The 17,066-nt window shown below is 33.6% G+C and overlaps 2 protein-coding genes across 2 annotated transcripts; both read right to left on the bottom strand.

Moving 5' to 3' along the window:
* Positions 1 to 170: 170 nt before the first annotated feature.
* LOC105176447 (uncharacterized) lies at positions 171 to 3,905 on the bottom strand. Its single transcript, XM_011099249.3, has 3 exons — positions 3,048 to 3,905; positions 1,810 to 1,920; positions 171 to 681 (listed from the first exon to the last, which is right to left on the bottom strand). The coding sequence occupies exons 1-3, from the start codon at positions 3,693 to 3,695 to the stop codon at positions 484 to 486; spliced, it is 957 nt and encodes a 318-aa protein (XP_011097551.1). The 5' UTR covers positions 3,696 to 3,905; the 3' UTR covers positions 171 to 483.
* Positions 3,906 to 6,440: 2,535 nt separating this feature from the next.
* On the bottom strand, positions 6,441 to 10,054 carry DHS1 (3-deoxy-D-arabino-heptulosonate 7-phosphate synthase 1). Its single transcript, XM_011099243.3, has 5 exons — positions 9,366 to 10,054; positions 8,760 to 9,037; positions 8,094 to 8,370; positions 7,541 to 7,786; positions 6,441 to 7,030 (listed from the first exon to the last, which is right to left on the bottom strand). The coding sequence occupies exons 1-5, from the start codon at positions 9,897 to 9,899 to the stop codon at positions 6,776 to 6,778; spliced, it is 1,590 nt and encodes a 529-aa protein (XP_011097545.1). The 5' UTR covers positions 9,900 to 10,054; the 3' UTR covers positions 6,441 to 6,775.
* Positions 10,055 to 17,066: the final 7,012 nt, after the last annotated feature.

Below are 17,066 nucleotides of genomic sequence, written 5' to 3'. Positions count from 1 at the left end.
TAGTTTTATTTTTTTTTGAGAGGGAGACAATAGTATTGTGCATTCACATATGTAGACTTCGGATCACTTGAAAGTATTCTGTACCTGAAATTCAAGATTCAAATGATACTACATCACATGATTTGAGTTGCAAAGGTTTCTTCCTAACAAGGTGGTCTGAACAAATGATATGAAGATGGATGTGTTGTGAAAATTTGACTCAGATATAATGAGACAGGATGCTAAAGAAATAACCAAATACAGCAAAATATCTGAACAAATCAACCTGTATGCAAGTCCAGGTTCTGAGTTAAACTGCAGTGATCCCTTTTTACAAAGAATGCTCGTCTCGTCTCAACAAACTGGAAGACGTCAATCCAGCTGAGTGTTTGATATGCTGAAGATGCTGAATATACTAACCTTGAAAGTTCAACTATGGGAAGTAAACAATCGTCTCTGCTCATCAAGAAGACTGAAAATCCGGCCAAAATTTCTTCTGCAAGTCTAGGACCTTTTGTTATCGGCTTGGCTTCTCAATGCCGGAGCCTCAATTTGGTTTGTTCCTAAATTTGGCAGCCCCTCAACTGCTGGTTTAGACGTCTCGGATACATTCTGATCTTTGGTTTGTAGCCGTTGCGTTTCCCACAACTTCCCAGCTTTCCCTATTGCAAGAATCAGCTCAAGCTGTTTTTGCTGTTGCTCCTGCATGGTACACAAATAGTAGAAATCGATTAACACCATATTTGAACTTTGATTATTATGCAACCATGTCAGTATGACAAGACAAGCTAAAGATAGCCGAACAATCTTGCAGCTAACACCGAGTATTTTCTAAACTAAATTCGTCGCAAGGCCCCCATAAAATGATAAAAAAAATGAACATCTGCAGTATAAAAAATATAGGGAGAGAGTGAATGAACCCCAGCTAAGAAAAATTTCTCTATTACCATAGGTGGAAGCAAATGCAACTTTCCATATTTTCGTTTTTCTTACAGGGAATATGTAAAGAAGAACAGTAAGGCATCAAAAGACGAGAGACAACTTTACAAATACAACGGATTGCATCTTTGCTCATTACTTCGTCACAGATGCAAAATTCGGACAAAAATATCCAGAGAACCACAACCAGAGTGAATGCATGTCCAAAACTAGAAAACCATAGATGTTTTAAGTCTACAGGTGGTGGGCTATAATTTTGGATGAAATTGCACTGGACTAGAAAGAGCTTTTAGAAGTAAACAAAAATAAAATTAGTAACATGGATAACAACGTTCATTGCCTTAAATCATTAACATCAACACACTAAATCACAGAAGAATTGGTCATCATAGAAAATTTTACCCTGCACCTCAACCCAAATAATCTCACTTCCTGCACAGTAAACTGTTTTGCAAATCGACTTCAAGAAACAAAAGGTGCTAACAAATATAAATAAACAAGGTGAGGCGCACAAAGTGCTTCCACAAACTATATTACTATATGACCTAGAAGATAGTGGTGAATTAGTTTAAAAAATTGCAGTCAAAACTTAAAGGGGCTGCTCGTAAAATCGTTAAATCTTGGGGAAATTAGCAAACCAGCTTCAGCTGATTCCAAGCAAATTATAATGACGAGTGAATTGAACTTGCCATGTAACTGAATATAGTCAGGAAAAGCAACTAATCACATGGCAGTTGCGGCAACACTCGCCAATTGATTGGTTGGATGTACCTAAATGTTCAAGCAAGGATTTTCCCAAAATTAACATATGGTGCGGACACCCTAGTTTGAAGTATCAAGCAACAGCAATGATCTTCTCTCATTCTCATAAATTCGATCAACAATATCTACCTGCATAGCCAGCAGAACCTTCTGAATTTCACCGAGTTCCTTCTCTAGAATGTCTTCTTGTACTGCCAATGCTCGAGTAGCCTCAGAATTCTTCTGGGCCAACGCTGCAGTCTGAAAAAAATAATAAACAAAGCGTAGGAGTTAGAAATTTTAGTTCCAACAATGCCTCCCCGCAACCACAGACTCTAAATGATGAGGTGTAGGAGTACTCAAAGTGAAAAATATAAGAGGAACATAATTGTTTTAACTATTACATAAGGTGATAGGGATCAGACTCATATCCAGACACTAGCTTTCAGAATTCAAATTTATTGTCATACAAGTGGATTCATCATTAAACAGCAGATTCGACTTGCAGCCTACAAGGACCACAATCCATCAACTGAAATGTATTTGGCATCCGATTGGGTGATTCTGGTAACTGTTACATGAAAGAAGAATCTCAACCTAAATTTTTTAACTTTCCACAAACTTCATATGAACGGACTCATGTTTCAACTTCCGATAGAGGACTCAATTTCCAGTCTGCAATCTGAATATTGACGAACATAATGTAAAGCACCAAAGTTAGAATATGGAGCAGCAATTCCTACAACCTTAAAGGGCACTTGTTTATACCATCAGTTCTAACAGTGCCCCTTCCGACCCAGAATTTTATGCCAATCTCTCTCCCAAATGCTGGTAGAAGCCTTAAGATCCAATATAATTTTAGCATCCTGCAAACAACTATACTAAAAGGTCCAACTTTCTAGCGTATAACATGCTTGGCTCATCTTCAACAAATTGATCATTCTCCTATAAAAATACCAATTCTCCAAAGGCTATACTGAACCATTATCCTATTTAGACAATAAAAATGGAAAGCACTAATACTAAATGGAGCTGAAGTGGATCAAATTCACATCATTGTTTCTCTATCGCCCAAGCTTAACAATTTCTAGCAATCCCAAAATACAACCAACATCCAAATGCTCAAAAGTACCAAGGGAGTAGCTCATCATTTCATAAAATTAAGCTATTAAGAGAAACAACTGAGCCGCATTCAACATGAAAAGGGGCTGTTTCTAGTGAGAGAAAACCTGAAACTTTCTATTAAATTTATCTTCAACTCCAAAACAGAATAAGATTCATAGCACAATTACCCCTCTTCTCCAGTGAAAATGGTATTTGAATCTCTCAGACAATTTGCTCGATTAATACCAAACGTAAACCCTACAAGAAACACATAAACAAATTACCTCGGCAATGGGTTCTTGGAGAGCTTTTCTGGTGACCCGGACCCGAATTCCAAGCTTCTCAAGCTGCCTCGACAAAACCCGAATGATCGTGGCCGAGCTTCGTAAATCTTCCTCCAATTTCTCCACTCTCCCCAACAAATTAACCCCATAAGACGCCGAGCTTCTTGAAAACCCAGCCCCACAAATCCTCCTCCATTGCCGCCGCCGTATCACCGCCCCAACCACCACAGAGCTCACCAAAACCACACACTGCCACACCAAAATCTTGCTTCCCACTCGCCCCAAAACCCCGCCTTGTTGTACACCACTGCTCAGCGCCACGTAGACTGAAATCGCTGCCGACGAAGCGAGGCTGAGGAATTCAAGAGTTGAAAGAAAAGCATCGAAGCTGAAGTGATTCAACGTGCTTCCACTGCCATTAACTTGGCTCTCTGAGGTGCCATAAGACTCATTCAACGAGACTTTAATTCTTGTGATGGAGAAAACCTGACATTGGGATGTCAAAAACCTGTGATTTGGGAAATGGATTCTTGATTTTGTAGCTGAAAATGACAAATTGACAGATTTCAACAAACGGGTTGGGGAGAGAGTGGCAGGAGAAAAGGTGGGATTCTTGTTCGTGAAGATGGCTCGAAGCGTGAACGACATTTCGTTGCAGTGTCTTGAGTGGATTTCATTAAGGGGTTAATCATTAATGCTTCAGAAGCCTTTGGATTGCGAAGAATGGCATGGTTCTTGAATGACTGATGGCTACAGAACCAAGAACTGCGAAATTCTGGGTACCTGTGTGTGTGTGTGTGTGAGAGAGAGAGAGAGAGAGAGAGAGAGAGAGAGAGAGAGAGAGAGAGAGAGACACACACACACGCACACACGAAGGCTGCGATGTGTTCAACGCTTGACGCCAGGAGACTACACGCGCACGTTAGAAATTCTGGAGCCTCACCAGTTAGGATGCGCTTACTATGTTTTATTTTTAAAATTACATTTTTGTCCTATAGTTATACATTTTTAATTCTGTAATTTATTCTATTTATTAATTTTTTTTACAAACTTAGTCCTAAATACCTTATATATAATCAATTTATTAAGTGCCAATTTAATTTTATATTGATAATTTCGGTGCTAAATACTTATAGTTACAGAATAAAAAATAAAATATGTATCAATATAAAATAGGATCAAAATTATCAATACAGGACTAACTTTACCCAAAAAAGATAAAAAGATGTTGCGCAATATGTTCATGAACGAATTAGTAAAAAAAAAAGAAAATTAAATGTGTAAATGGAGTGAATTACATAATAAAAAATGAACGACCAATAATTTCATAACAAAAAAAAAAAAAAATTGTCTTTATTTTTTGTTCTTTTATGTCCCTACTCTTTTAGACAAAAATTATTAAAACCCCTTACATAAAATTTACATATTCAAAAACCTCTTGGGATCATTTTTCCCAATTTTTCATTTGGAAAAACCATTCAACTTCTTGCACTTAAGAGGTTTTGAATTATTCTTACTCAATTTTATTATTAATACAAATATTTGGAAAGATTAATCTCTTTTTTTAATCTTTTTGTTTATTTTATTTTATTATGAAATTAAAATAGCTTCCATTAGGATTCCTTTATCTAAAATTTAAGAAATTTTTTCTTCATAAATTTAACTTATTAAAATTAAAGTTTTGTACTAAAACAAATCATTTTGGAAACACTAAAGAAAAGAATTTTACTAAACCAAAAAAAAAAGAGTAACTTTAAGCTCCATAATCTAAAGGGTAATTCAGTCAAAGTAATTAAAGTTTGCCTTTTCCAACACATAGTTGATTAAATGAATCTTTTGGAATAAAAAGATTGATGAACCTTTATATAAATAAAAGTTTACTTTGAGGACATTTTAGTAATTTACTTCACTTTTTATTTCCTCTACTTTATAATTCTAAGCTCTCCTATACTTCTCTAAATACTCATGTTTCAATTTTATTAATTTTTTGGAATAGATTCGTCTGTCAGTTAGAATTTAATTTATATTTTTATATCAACAAAAAAATGATTGAAAATCCATTGTAGGTCAAATAAATTTTTTGTTGATCAAACTATCTTTATGCATCTCACACCTCATGCATGTGAGGATCATCTTCACTTTTAAAAGAGTAATTTGATCAGAAAAAATTTGTTTGATTTATAGTAAATCTGTAAGTCTACCGGGAATAAATATGATTTTTCATTCAATTTTTTTACTAATACAAAAAAAATACGTGAATTTTGACTAATGGGTGGATCTGTTGTTAAAGTCATTAAAACAAATAAGGAAAATATTAGATGTAATTTTTAAAGCAACGATTTTATATGTAATATACACTAAACCTCTGGGAATGATTGTATAACTATCCGTAGGTTTTTATTTGTTACAATTTACTTAATGTAGACTGAATTTAATTCTAATACATTTAATGGGGCCATGGAGACTAAATTGGATATCTTCGTAAATATAAGGGATAATTACACTACCTTTCTGTGATATTTGGTGTAATTATATGTAAATTTTTTGTGGTTTTAAAAATTATATTTAGCACTCCTAAGGTTTGTTTTCATCTAACAAATAAGTTCTTTAGTTAGTCAAATTCACCGAATTGCTGATATTAACAAAAAAATCAGACAAAAATCTATATTTATCCCAAATTGACTTATTACTGACTTATTATAAGTCAAATAATTTTTTTTATGATCAAATTAACCTCACACATCTTCACTCGTTAAAGCATGTGAGGAGGTATATTTTCACCGTTATAAGGATAGTTTAGTAAAACAAAAAAATATTTGACCTGCTATTAATCAGTAATAAATCAATCGAGTGTAAATATCAATTGTCATTCAGGTTTTTCGTTAATATCAACAAATGAAGTAAATTTTGACTAACAAATGGACTTATTTATTAGACGAAAGCAAACTTCAGAAGTGTTAAATATAATTTCACAAATCACATAAGATCTACATGTAATTATATTAAATTGCAAGAAAAGAGAATGAAATTATCCCTAAATATTACTCAAAAGAACATTTCATGACTGTTAGAATCTCTTAGATAAAACAATCACTAATTTCATTTAACCTTTTCAAATAATGAAATATTTGTGTCTCGGTGTTCGCATCAACCAAAATTTTAGTACTAGAAGGGTAGCATTAGCACCACAAACTATACCATATAATTATAATTAAGAATAATTACATCGACACCCTTAAAATTAAATTTAATTACATAAACACATTTACTCTTACAAAGTCACAAGCATACCTTACCAGGGGTGTCGATGTAATTTAAGTTAGACTGGTGTACTTATAAAATTTTACCATTTGCAACCAAACAATAAATTCAGAAAAAAAGTGACCAAAAAGATAAAACAAAGACAGGCACCATAACTTATTCCCGAAATAATTTAGAAATCTCTATAAGTTCACAATGTCTTGATACTACAAATGCTACATAAATATAATCAAACACAATCTTCAGACATACATTGTACACATTATTCTTCACAAATACAATCCAACATTCTTGCCCTTTTGCATTCTCAGCAGCAACCTTCTTCAACCCTTTTCCAGACTTTCAACCTCTGATGTTTCTCTGACACCGATATTTGTCGCCAGAAGTCGAGGTTTTCGATGTCAACACTTTTCAGGCATTATCGACTAATTAGAATTACTACAAGGTTTGTGGAACCACCTTACGCACTAAGAGAGCAGAGGTCTAGATGCCATCCTCTTCTTCCTTAATCTCTCCGCGACGATGAAGGCCAGTTCGAGAGACTGGGAAGCATTTAATCTCGGGTCGCAATGTGTGTGGTATCGAGAGCTGAGGTCGTCGAAGGTAACGGTTCTTGATCCTCCGATGCACTCAGTCACATTCTGCCCCGTCATTTCGAGATGGATCCCACCAGGGTTGCTCCCCTCTTGCTCGTGCACGTCAAAGAAAGCCCTCACCTCAGCCTACAATTCGATGGACCAAATGTTAATCCCATATATACCCATGCAGTCATCGTCGCTTTGAAAAAGAAAAAAGAAAAAGTAGCATTAAAGCGACAACTGTGACTTTGTCTGTGTCGACAAGTAATTCGAAATGCCCCGACTTTTTTAGAACAGGTCTAGATCAATAAATTATAGCTTTCAACCAACGACACCTATTGATTTTATAAGCTATCACTAATTGAACCATGTGATAAACAACCATAGGAGAACAACGTGCACCTACTTCCGTCACTCACCAACCTCAATTATTTCGCACGAGATGTGGTAGCTAAGTTTTTAATTAAAGAAACAATACTTCAAGGAGTAATTAATTTGCAGTATTTCTGAACAAATAAAAGACAAGTACTATTCCAATGATTTTGACACAGAGATTGGTTAATTAAGCTTAAAGGTGCACATAGTATGGAGACATGATTTTTGAAGTTTCAACCAGACGATGAAAATGCCACAAGATGGGAAAAAGGAGCATACCAAGATTGCATCAAAAGCACGAGTTTTGAGTCCGCAAGGTGCCTTGATAGTGTTTCCATGCATCGGGTCGCATACCCAAGTGACAACTTGCCCTGCTTGGCGCACAGCCCTGATCAAATGAGGAAGCTTGACCCGCATGTTCTCAGCACCCATTCTGACTATAACTGTAATTCTTCCCGGCTTGTTGGTGGGATTCAAGATATCGATGAGCTTGGTGAGTTCGTTAGGATCCATCTTTTGGCTCACCTGCAACAAGAGTTTCAATCTTAGACCTCCAATCTCACGCCGAGTGTAAGAAACATCATGTGAACAATTGTTCGATATGCTCCAACCAAGAATTCGTTCTACTCTTGTTGTTTGAATAATTACGTTGATACTCCTACCAGTGATGTTTTCATTACATGGGAGCTTCCTATAACTGATGTTTCTTCAACCACCATCAAATCAATGTAATGAAAACCTCATTGGCAGGGAGTGTTGGTGTAGTTATCCAAACAGTAGGAATTCATGATACTGATATTTCAAACAAATTCTACATACGCAAGATTGGTACCTTGATACCAAGTGGATTAGCGACTCCTCTCAAGAACTCAACATGTGCACCATCCAATTGCCTGGTACGTTCCCCAACCCAGAGCATGTGAGCAGAGCAGCCATAATGAAGGCCAGAAGTTGAATCTTTCCGGGTGAGTGCTTGTTCATAAGGTAGAAGCAAGCATTCATGGGAAGTCCAGAACTCAGTTGTGGACATAACCGGGTGGTCGATAGTAAGTCCAGCTGCCTCCATGAACCCCAACGCTTCGTCAACCCTGTGAGCCAGTTCCTGATACCTGCCGACCAGTTGAGTCGCCAAGATTTTAGACAATGTAAGGCCTAACCGTATTGTGAAACTAAAATGTCAACATGGGGAAGGGATGATGTTGACTATATCATCAATTAAACATATAGTTTCATCTATAACCAGTCTCCAAATATGCCACCCACTAACCAAATACTTTTCCCAGAAACACTTACAGATGATCCAAACAGAGTCATAATTCCCATAATGATCAAAGCAGCAATAAAACATGACAGGGACATACAATAAAACTACGGAAAAGAGTCATTCTGCCTTCAGTCATAAGCAAACAACCATCCGGCTATTCATAATACGACAAAAATAAGTAGTGCAGTAGATCATTGAGGATTGTAATTTCATATTGCATTCATTAAGACACACCTGTCTCCCTGCTCACTGTGCTCAACGAAATCAAGATTCCACTGAGTAACCCTCTGCATTGCGGCGTAACCTCCGGTTGCAAAGGCCCTGAGAAGGTTGAGCGTTGAAGCAGCCTGGCAATAGGCCCTTATCATCCTATGAGGATCGGGAATTCTAGATTTCTCATCAAAGGTATCGCCGTTTATGTTGTCGCCTTTGTAACTAGGCAGCTTCACTCCATCCCTTTCCTCGAATGGATCCGATCTTGGTTTCGCAAACTGACCAGCCATTCTTCCAACCTAATTGAAACCATCCATATTAGAACTACTTTAGATCATCCCAATTCCGATGAATTCACTAAATTAAAATAGAAGTTTTTAAAGGTATGGATAATTGTGCATAACAGAAGGCTTTGTAAGCTATTTTAAAGCAAATTAACTACGAACAACTATGCTCAAATTATTAATTTCTGGTGTAAATCTTTGAATTCGCATCAAACAAGATATTATGCAGATCTACAGACATTTCTAGAGTCAAATTTCAGGACCCTAATTCCAATCAGCAGATTCTTTGCAAAAAATCAAAAACTTGAAACAAAATGCAAACGAAAGATTGCATCTTTTTTACCTTAATAACAGGCAATTGGCCACCGAAAGAGAGGACCACACTCATCTGGAGGAGAATTCTGAAAGTGTCACGAATGTTATTAGCACTGAACTCCTTGAAGCTCTCAGCGCAATCCCCACCTTGCAAGAGGAAGGCTTTCCCCAATGCCGCCTCGGCCAGCCGCTCCTCCAGGCTGCGGACTTCTCCGGCGAAGACCAATGGAGGGTAAGCTTCCATGGTCTTCAACACAGATTCCAGCTCCGCTTCATCCGGGTACTCGGGGAGCTGCAGGGCGTTCTTGTTTTTCCAGGTATCCGGGGCCCACTTGGTGGCGGAGGGCGCCGGTGCCGGTGGCGCTACGGTTAGCTTGGTGGTGGCGATGACGGGAGTTTTAGCAGGCTCAGCTGCATGCACGGCAGAGATGTGGCGGCGGGAGACGGCGGGGGTGTGGTTGCAGGAGAATGAGGTGGAATGGTGGGCGGCGGCGGCGGGGAGGAGAACTTGGGGCTGGATGAGTGATTTGGAGGACAAGGCTGCGGTGTTTGGTAGAGCCATTGCTTTTGTTTCTTGAATTGCCTTTTCTTCTATACTTCCTTTCTCTCTCTTGCAAGAAATCTAGGGAGAGAAGAGATGAAGGATGAAAGAGAGAGTGTGGTGGAGGATTGCTCTACAGAGAGATGAAATGCAATGAGGGTTTATATAGAAAAAGAGGGGGTGGGTGGGGTGGTGGGGGGTGTTGAGGAAGAAGGAAGAAGGGTTTGGGTTTGGGTTTGGTTGGTGGAATCTCAATGGAGTCAAAGAAGGAGTTTGTGAAGGTTAGGTGTCATGAGTGGTACAAAAGGAGGGTGGTTGTTATTTCTACCCTTAACTCTCTTCTTCTCTCTCTTTCTTTCTTTTTTTTTTTAATAATGTAAATTTCAACAAACTTTCATAAATATATCGAATTATAAATATTTTTTTATTATTTAAAAATTTATAAATACTTCAGCTACAATCGTCTAACAAATACCTTCATAATAGTTCATAATAAAAAGTATTTGCCAAACGACCATTAATTTTGTAAGAGTATTTCTAATTTTTTAAATAAAAAAATAATATTTGAATTATGAAAAATCTTGAGAAAACCCATAACAGTTGTCAAATTATAATTTTTTTTATTATTTATAAAATTATAAATACTCGTTTAGAAGTAACAGTTTATTACACGATCCTTAATTTTAGAGAAGTGTTTGTAATATTTCAAATAACAAAATGGTATTTGTAATTATAACGAAACTCGGAGAGCTCATCATAATTTATTTTTTAAAAATATATATAATATTAATTCTATATTAATCCAAATCTTTTAGGTTTTCAATAAAAAATTTTGAAACTTTTTGAAATTGAAATTAGTTTGTACATTTTCTTGTTAGAGTATATAAAAGTAAAAGTCTCTACAAAATGTTCAATATTCAACACCCTATTCCTATTGCATGATAAATAACTCCGAAATAAATATGAATTTAAAATAAAAGTCTAATTATTATTTCGAAACCACTCTATTTAACTTATCGTGACGAGATTATAAATATAAATTGATTTAATGTAATGCAATTGGTACAGACGATTGATCAGTCGTACTTCAAATAACACTCATTAATTAATTTAATCATCATTTTATAATTATAAAAAAAAATGATCTATGCCTAAAAGAGAGTTTTTTTTTAATAATTTTCTCTATTTTTTTGGGGCATAATTAGAAATAATAGTTATAGTTTTAGAATGAATTATTTTTAATTCTATGATTAGTACCCCACGATTTATTTTAATTTAATTTAATTTTGGCTGGTTGTTGGGGTTGGTGGGCAAGTGGAATTTCTTTAGGAGATATGAGCAAAGAGGGGCAATTTAGGTATTTCAAATGGGTTTTTTTTAGGAATAATTACACTCTCATTTCCTAAAAATTGGTGTAATTACACGTAGATCCCTTGTGATGTGAAAATTTACGTCTAGCACCCCTGAGGTTAGGTTTAGTATTACAAATAAGTCCATCCATCAGTTCAAATTCACTAAATTTGTTAATATTAATAAAAAAATTGATATTTACACTCGATTGACTTATTACTTATAGCAACTCAAACTTTTTTTTTCTATCTAAACTACCCTTATAATGGTAAAAATATACCTCCTCGCATGCATTAATACGTGAAGATGTATGATAGTAATTTGATCATAAAAAAATTTATTTGATATGGAATAAATCAATAATAAATAAATCAGAGGTAAATATAAATTATTTTTAATATTTTTGTTAATATAAGCAAGTTCGATGAATTTTGACTAATGAAAGAACTTGTTTGTTAGATAAAAATAAATCTCAGGAGTGTTAGATGTAATTTCTCAAACTACAGTGGATTCATATATAATTACACCAAACTTCAATTTTTTATTGAGCATATGAGTTGATAGGGGCAATACGGGTATTTTAAGGATGAAGAATCAAGACAGGCACATGCTGAGATGCTTCAAGGCTGCTTGTCCCAATTCTTTTACCCTTTTCTCGGCATTTTTCACGTTGTTTGTTGCACGTGAGAATTCCGCACGTGTGCGTTTCTTGATTTTCTTTTCCCTTTTTATTATTTTTTAATAAGTGTTAGAAAAGATAACATCGTGGAAAGTTAATTCGACCAATGACAGTACTTAGGGTGAATATAGATTGCAATCCTTTATGTTTGGTTCAAAAACAGAAATACTTCTTATTTTTTATAAAATTACGGGATACACCTTTTAGGAGTGTTAGTGTAATATATTTTTTTAAAAAAAAAAAAAATCAGTGATGATATATTCAAATAGGCTCAAGCGAAAACGCTCAACATTAGTTGTGGAAAAGAAGTCGCCCACCAAATACGAACAAGCAAATCGAGTTAAGTTATGAGCCACAACGTCACTCGAAAAGAGAAATAGAGAATTTGATATCCTAAATGATCACATCAACTGTTGGTAGATCCTCCCAGACTTGCTGGATTTTATGGATAACGGTAAGACAGTTACTCTCAACAATGATGTTTCTCCACCCAGCCAGATATAGTCCCTCACGAATCACAAGAGCTTCCACAAACCCAGGCCCTCCTGGTCAATGTGATGTATTTTGAGGTGTGTTTGTGTAAATTTTTACTACTGAATAAAAGGTATACTTGTAACTACAACTACAAATTCAAGAAATATAAATATAATTTTTTAAAAGACAATGACTATTTATATATTTGGACCTAACTTCATAAATCTATGTTAGTATTTTTAATATATTGTGCCAAAAAAAGAAAAAAATTGGCTTCATAGTATGCTTGATCGATGCATGAATAATTTTAAAAGACTCTATATTAGTATAGAATATTTAAGCATAATTACACTCTCATTCGTTGAGGTTTGGTGTAATCACATATAGTCCTCTTATGGTTTAAAAATTACATGTAGCACCCCTAAAGTTTGTTTTCGTCTAACAAATAAGTCCCTCCATTAGTCAAAATTCACCAAATTTGCTAATATTAACAAAAAGAAACTATATGTAAATTGATATTTACCCTCGATTGACTTAGTACTGGCTTATTGCAGGTTAAATAAATTTTTTCTGACTAAACTACCCTTATAACGGTAAATATATACCTCCTCACATGCATTATTGGGGTGGCAGGCGAGTCGAGCCGGCTCGCGAGCTCGGCGAGTCGGCTCGACTTTGAGCTCGACTCGAGCTCGAAAAATTCGAGCTCGAGTCGAGCCAGCTCGAGCTCGAGCTCCTATCGAGCTCGAGCTGGGTTTCTGTTGTTCACCAGCTCGCGAGCTGGCTCGCGAGCTGGTGAATATATATATATTTTTTATTTTTTTTTTGAATTTTTTATATATTTAGTTTTATATTTTATATTTGATCAATTTTATAATATAAATTGACCATATATTATAATTTTAAATTAAGATCATACATTTTATTTTGGATAATAATAAATTATGGTACTTTTATTTATACATTTAATCTTTATATAAAAATAAATTTAATCAACAACTTAGTAAATTATAATATCTTTTATAATTAAAATTATTATTTAATATGATATATAGAACTTTAGTCTTTATGTTTTATTTTAATATATATTTGTATTACGTTAATATCTTTTAAATTGACAAGTAATTCACTTATAATTTTTTATTTTTTATAAATTTATGTCAAAATTTAGTAATTCCTATGAATTAATCTTATCTAAAAATTATAATAATAATAATAATAATAATAATAATAATAATGATGATGATGATGATGATGATGATGATGATGATGATGGTTGAAAAATTTTAATTATTATTTTATTATATAAATAATGAGATTAAAAATTTTAATCAATAATTACGATATCTTAAAATCTGGGCACCTGATTCATACGAAATTTAAACATATACAAGATTGTGCACATTAGATCATATCAGACGGTATGATTTAAAATCACATGGCCTGATTGAACGATACACCGTATTGAATGATTACTCTTATGTTTCGAGTACGATATCTCGACATCCGTATATCCAATAAGTCTAAAACTTTACCAAACGTATTTTTTTGTAAGTTTTATCATATCTAACAGTCTGATCTGAATTTTGATGGTTCGATTAACCTATTTTGTTCAATAATGTAACATGATAGTTACATCAATGTCATATTAACATTTATAAATATATAAATTTTTCAGATTGTGAACATATATTAATTTCAATTATATCTATGTAAAAATTTTATGATACGATCTTATGATTTAAAATAATAATAATAATAATAGTAGTAGTAGTAGTAATAATAATAATAATAATAAAAGTAGTTACTAGTAGTAGTAGTAGTAATAATAATAATAATAATAATAATAATAATAATAATAATAATAATAATAATAATAATAATAATTAGAATAATAATAATAATAATAATAATACAAAAAGTCGTTGAGCTGAAATCTGCTCGAGCTCGGCTCGAGCTCGAGAAACCGAACTCGAGTTCGAGCTCGAGCTCCATCTTGGCGAGCTCGTCGAGCTCGAGCTCGAGCTCGAAGTTCTAGAGTCGAGCTCGAGCTCGAAGTTCCAGAGTCGAGCTCGAGCTCGAGCTCGACAAAAATGGTCGAGCTCGACTCATTGACAGCCCTATGCATTAACACATGAAGACGTATGAGGGTAATTTGATCATAATAAATTAGTAATAAGTCCATCAGAGGTAATTGTAGATTTTCTTTTTTAATTTTTTTTAATATCACAAAATTCGACAAATTTTGACTAATTGAGAAACTTATTTGTTAGACAGAAGCAAATTTCAAGGGTGCTAGATGTCATTTATCAAACCACAAGGAATTTACATGTAATTACACCAAAATTTAACAAAATGTAATTATCCGGAATATTTAAGTATGGCCTTATATTTTTAAATATCCAATTCAAGCGCTGTATTTAAATTTGTCTAAGATACTAATAGAAATCATAATTATTAAATAAAAAAATTCATTTCAGGGTTTTTTTAGTGGGCAGCTCGTATTAAAAAGGTAGGTATAATTTAATATTTTTTGAGATTGGATCTGTATTTGGACCAAATCTTAAGATTAGTTTTTTTCTTTTTTTTTTAAATAAAAAAGACACTTGATTTTATGTCTTATATAAGTAGTTTTTGGAAACACAGTATCTATACTATTAATAAGGGGATTTTGATGTGTTTTTTTATATTATATTATTGAAATGCCCTTTTGAAATACATGGAGTGTGGGAAAATAATCATATTATTTGGATTCATTTTCGAAGTGTTTTGTTGTGTTTGATAGAGAGAAAGAAAAATAAAGATAAATAAGTATGTGTTAGAGATAATACGTATGTCTGGGTTTGTTTTTAGAGATTATTTAAAATAAGTATTGTATGTTTTAATGTTGTGTATTGGGAGACAAAAAACTGTTCATTGACAAATCACTGTCAAATCATATTTTTTTTATATATATTTATGTATATGTGTGTGTATATATGTATGTATTTATACTAAAACAGTTAAAAACACCCAAATAAGGTGTTTTTGTATGACGACAAATATTAGGTATATTTTGACTCATCCCGAAGATAACTTGAAAATGAAAACAAACATAGTGAATATTTTTCAATCCCACAATTTATGTTCTTTCCACGTTTAATCATATAGATTAAGGAATTGTTACTTATTATCTCATAATTTTTAGAAAATAACACTTTAGATCTTTTGCATTTAACGGCCCCATGACATTTTCTATTAAATATTTAAGAAAAACGTATCATGTAACTAGAAGTGCTACCTTTTAAAATTTACGACAGCAAAATTGATAATCACATAATCAATGAGACCAAAAATAAAAAGACCTAAATTACGAAAGGAAAAATACTTCTTCCCCCATCATTTGACTTTCATTCTGTAAATAGAAGTGGCAAATACATGTTTGCTAATTGTAACTCAGGGTGAAAAGTAATTTATGTTCTAAAAAATATTAAAAAACCCCTTGTGATAAATAAATTAGCAAATAATTCCTCGCGCAATTTTACGTTTTTTATTTTTATTTTTATTTAAACAATAACATTTATACTCTTTATTATAAACAATTAAATTAATTTAAAATGTGAAAAAAAAAAGAAAAACAAAACTGCAACCTTTCTTCTTCCCCCCGCAGCCTACCCCTTCCCAAACGGTAGCCCCTCTCCCTCGTCCTCAGCCGCCGCCATCGCCATCTTCCCCTTTCCCTATCGCAGCCTCGCCTCCTCCTTCCCTTCCCCCTCAGCCCCCGACCCCTTCCGAACCCCCCTCCCCCACGGCCGCAGCTCCTGGCCTCCCCCTCCGTCGTGATCCCGCTCAGCCGCCGCCTCGCACCCTTCTCTCTCTTTACATATATATATATATATTAGAAATATATCTTTTAACTGTATCTATATATATTATGTACATGTAATTTAATTATATATTTATATATTATATATAATATTCAAATTATATAAAATCAGCCACTCATCTCGATCAAATAAAATATAAATTATAGATTTGTTAAGCTAAATCTAAATCATTTGGTTTTAATTTGACAAATTTGGGCCCTTGATTTGTATTACCTAAATATAAACAATGATTCATATAAAGTAATATCCAACAGTTGATAAACAAGAATATTTTTATCATTTTACATGTAAAAAACAAAAAACCCGTGCATTATTAGCGTGTGTACCACAACTCAAATCTTATTTTTATTTAACTATAATAATATCAATATAACAATCTTATTTTTATTTAACTATAATAATTTATTATTAGATAATGATATTTTCTCTTTTTCGAATATTAAAAAAATAAATCCTAGAGAGTGTGTGTAGGGGTGTGTCTGTGTGTGTGTGTGTGTGAAAGAGAGAGAGAGTGTGTTTGTGGGTGTGGGTGAGAGAGAGAGTGTATAAGTATATGAATAGGGATATTTTTGTCTTATGATATATTAATTTTATATAACTTATAAGATCTTATAAAAAAAGTTAGAAAAGTTAACTTTTTTTTAAAGAGTTTATAAGATTCAAAATATTTTATTTTAAGATTTCATAAGCTCTTTAAAATAAAATTTGCCAAATAAATATTTAGAGCTTATAAGCTCTCAAACACCTTATAAAATATTTTGAGTAGCTTATAAACTTAGCCAGACACCCTCTTAATTGACAAGAGATTAATTTAACACG

Source organism: Sesamum indicum, linkage group LG13 (genome assembly GCF_026168435.1).
Source record: "Sesamum indicum cultivar Baizhima isolate 11 linkage group LG13, ASM2616843v1, whole genome shotgun sequence".
Lineage (NCBI taxonomy): Eukaryota > Viridiplantae > Streptophyta > Magnoliopsida > Lamiales > Pedaliaceae > Sesamum > Sesamum indicum.
This window is presented reverse-complemented; position numbering and strand designations above follow the sequence as displayed.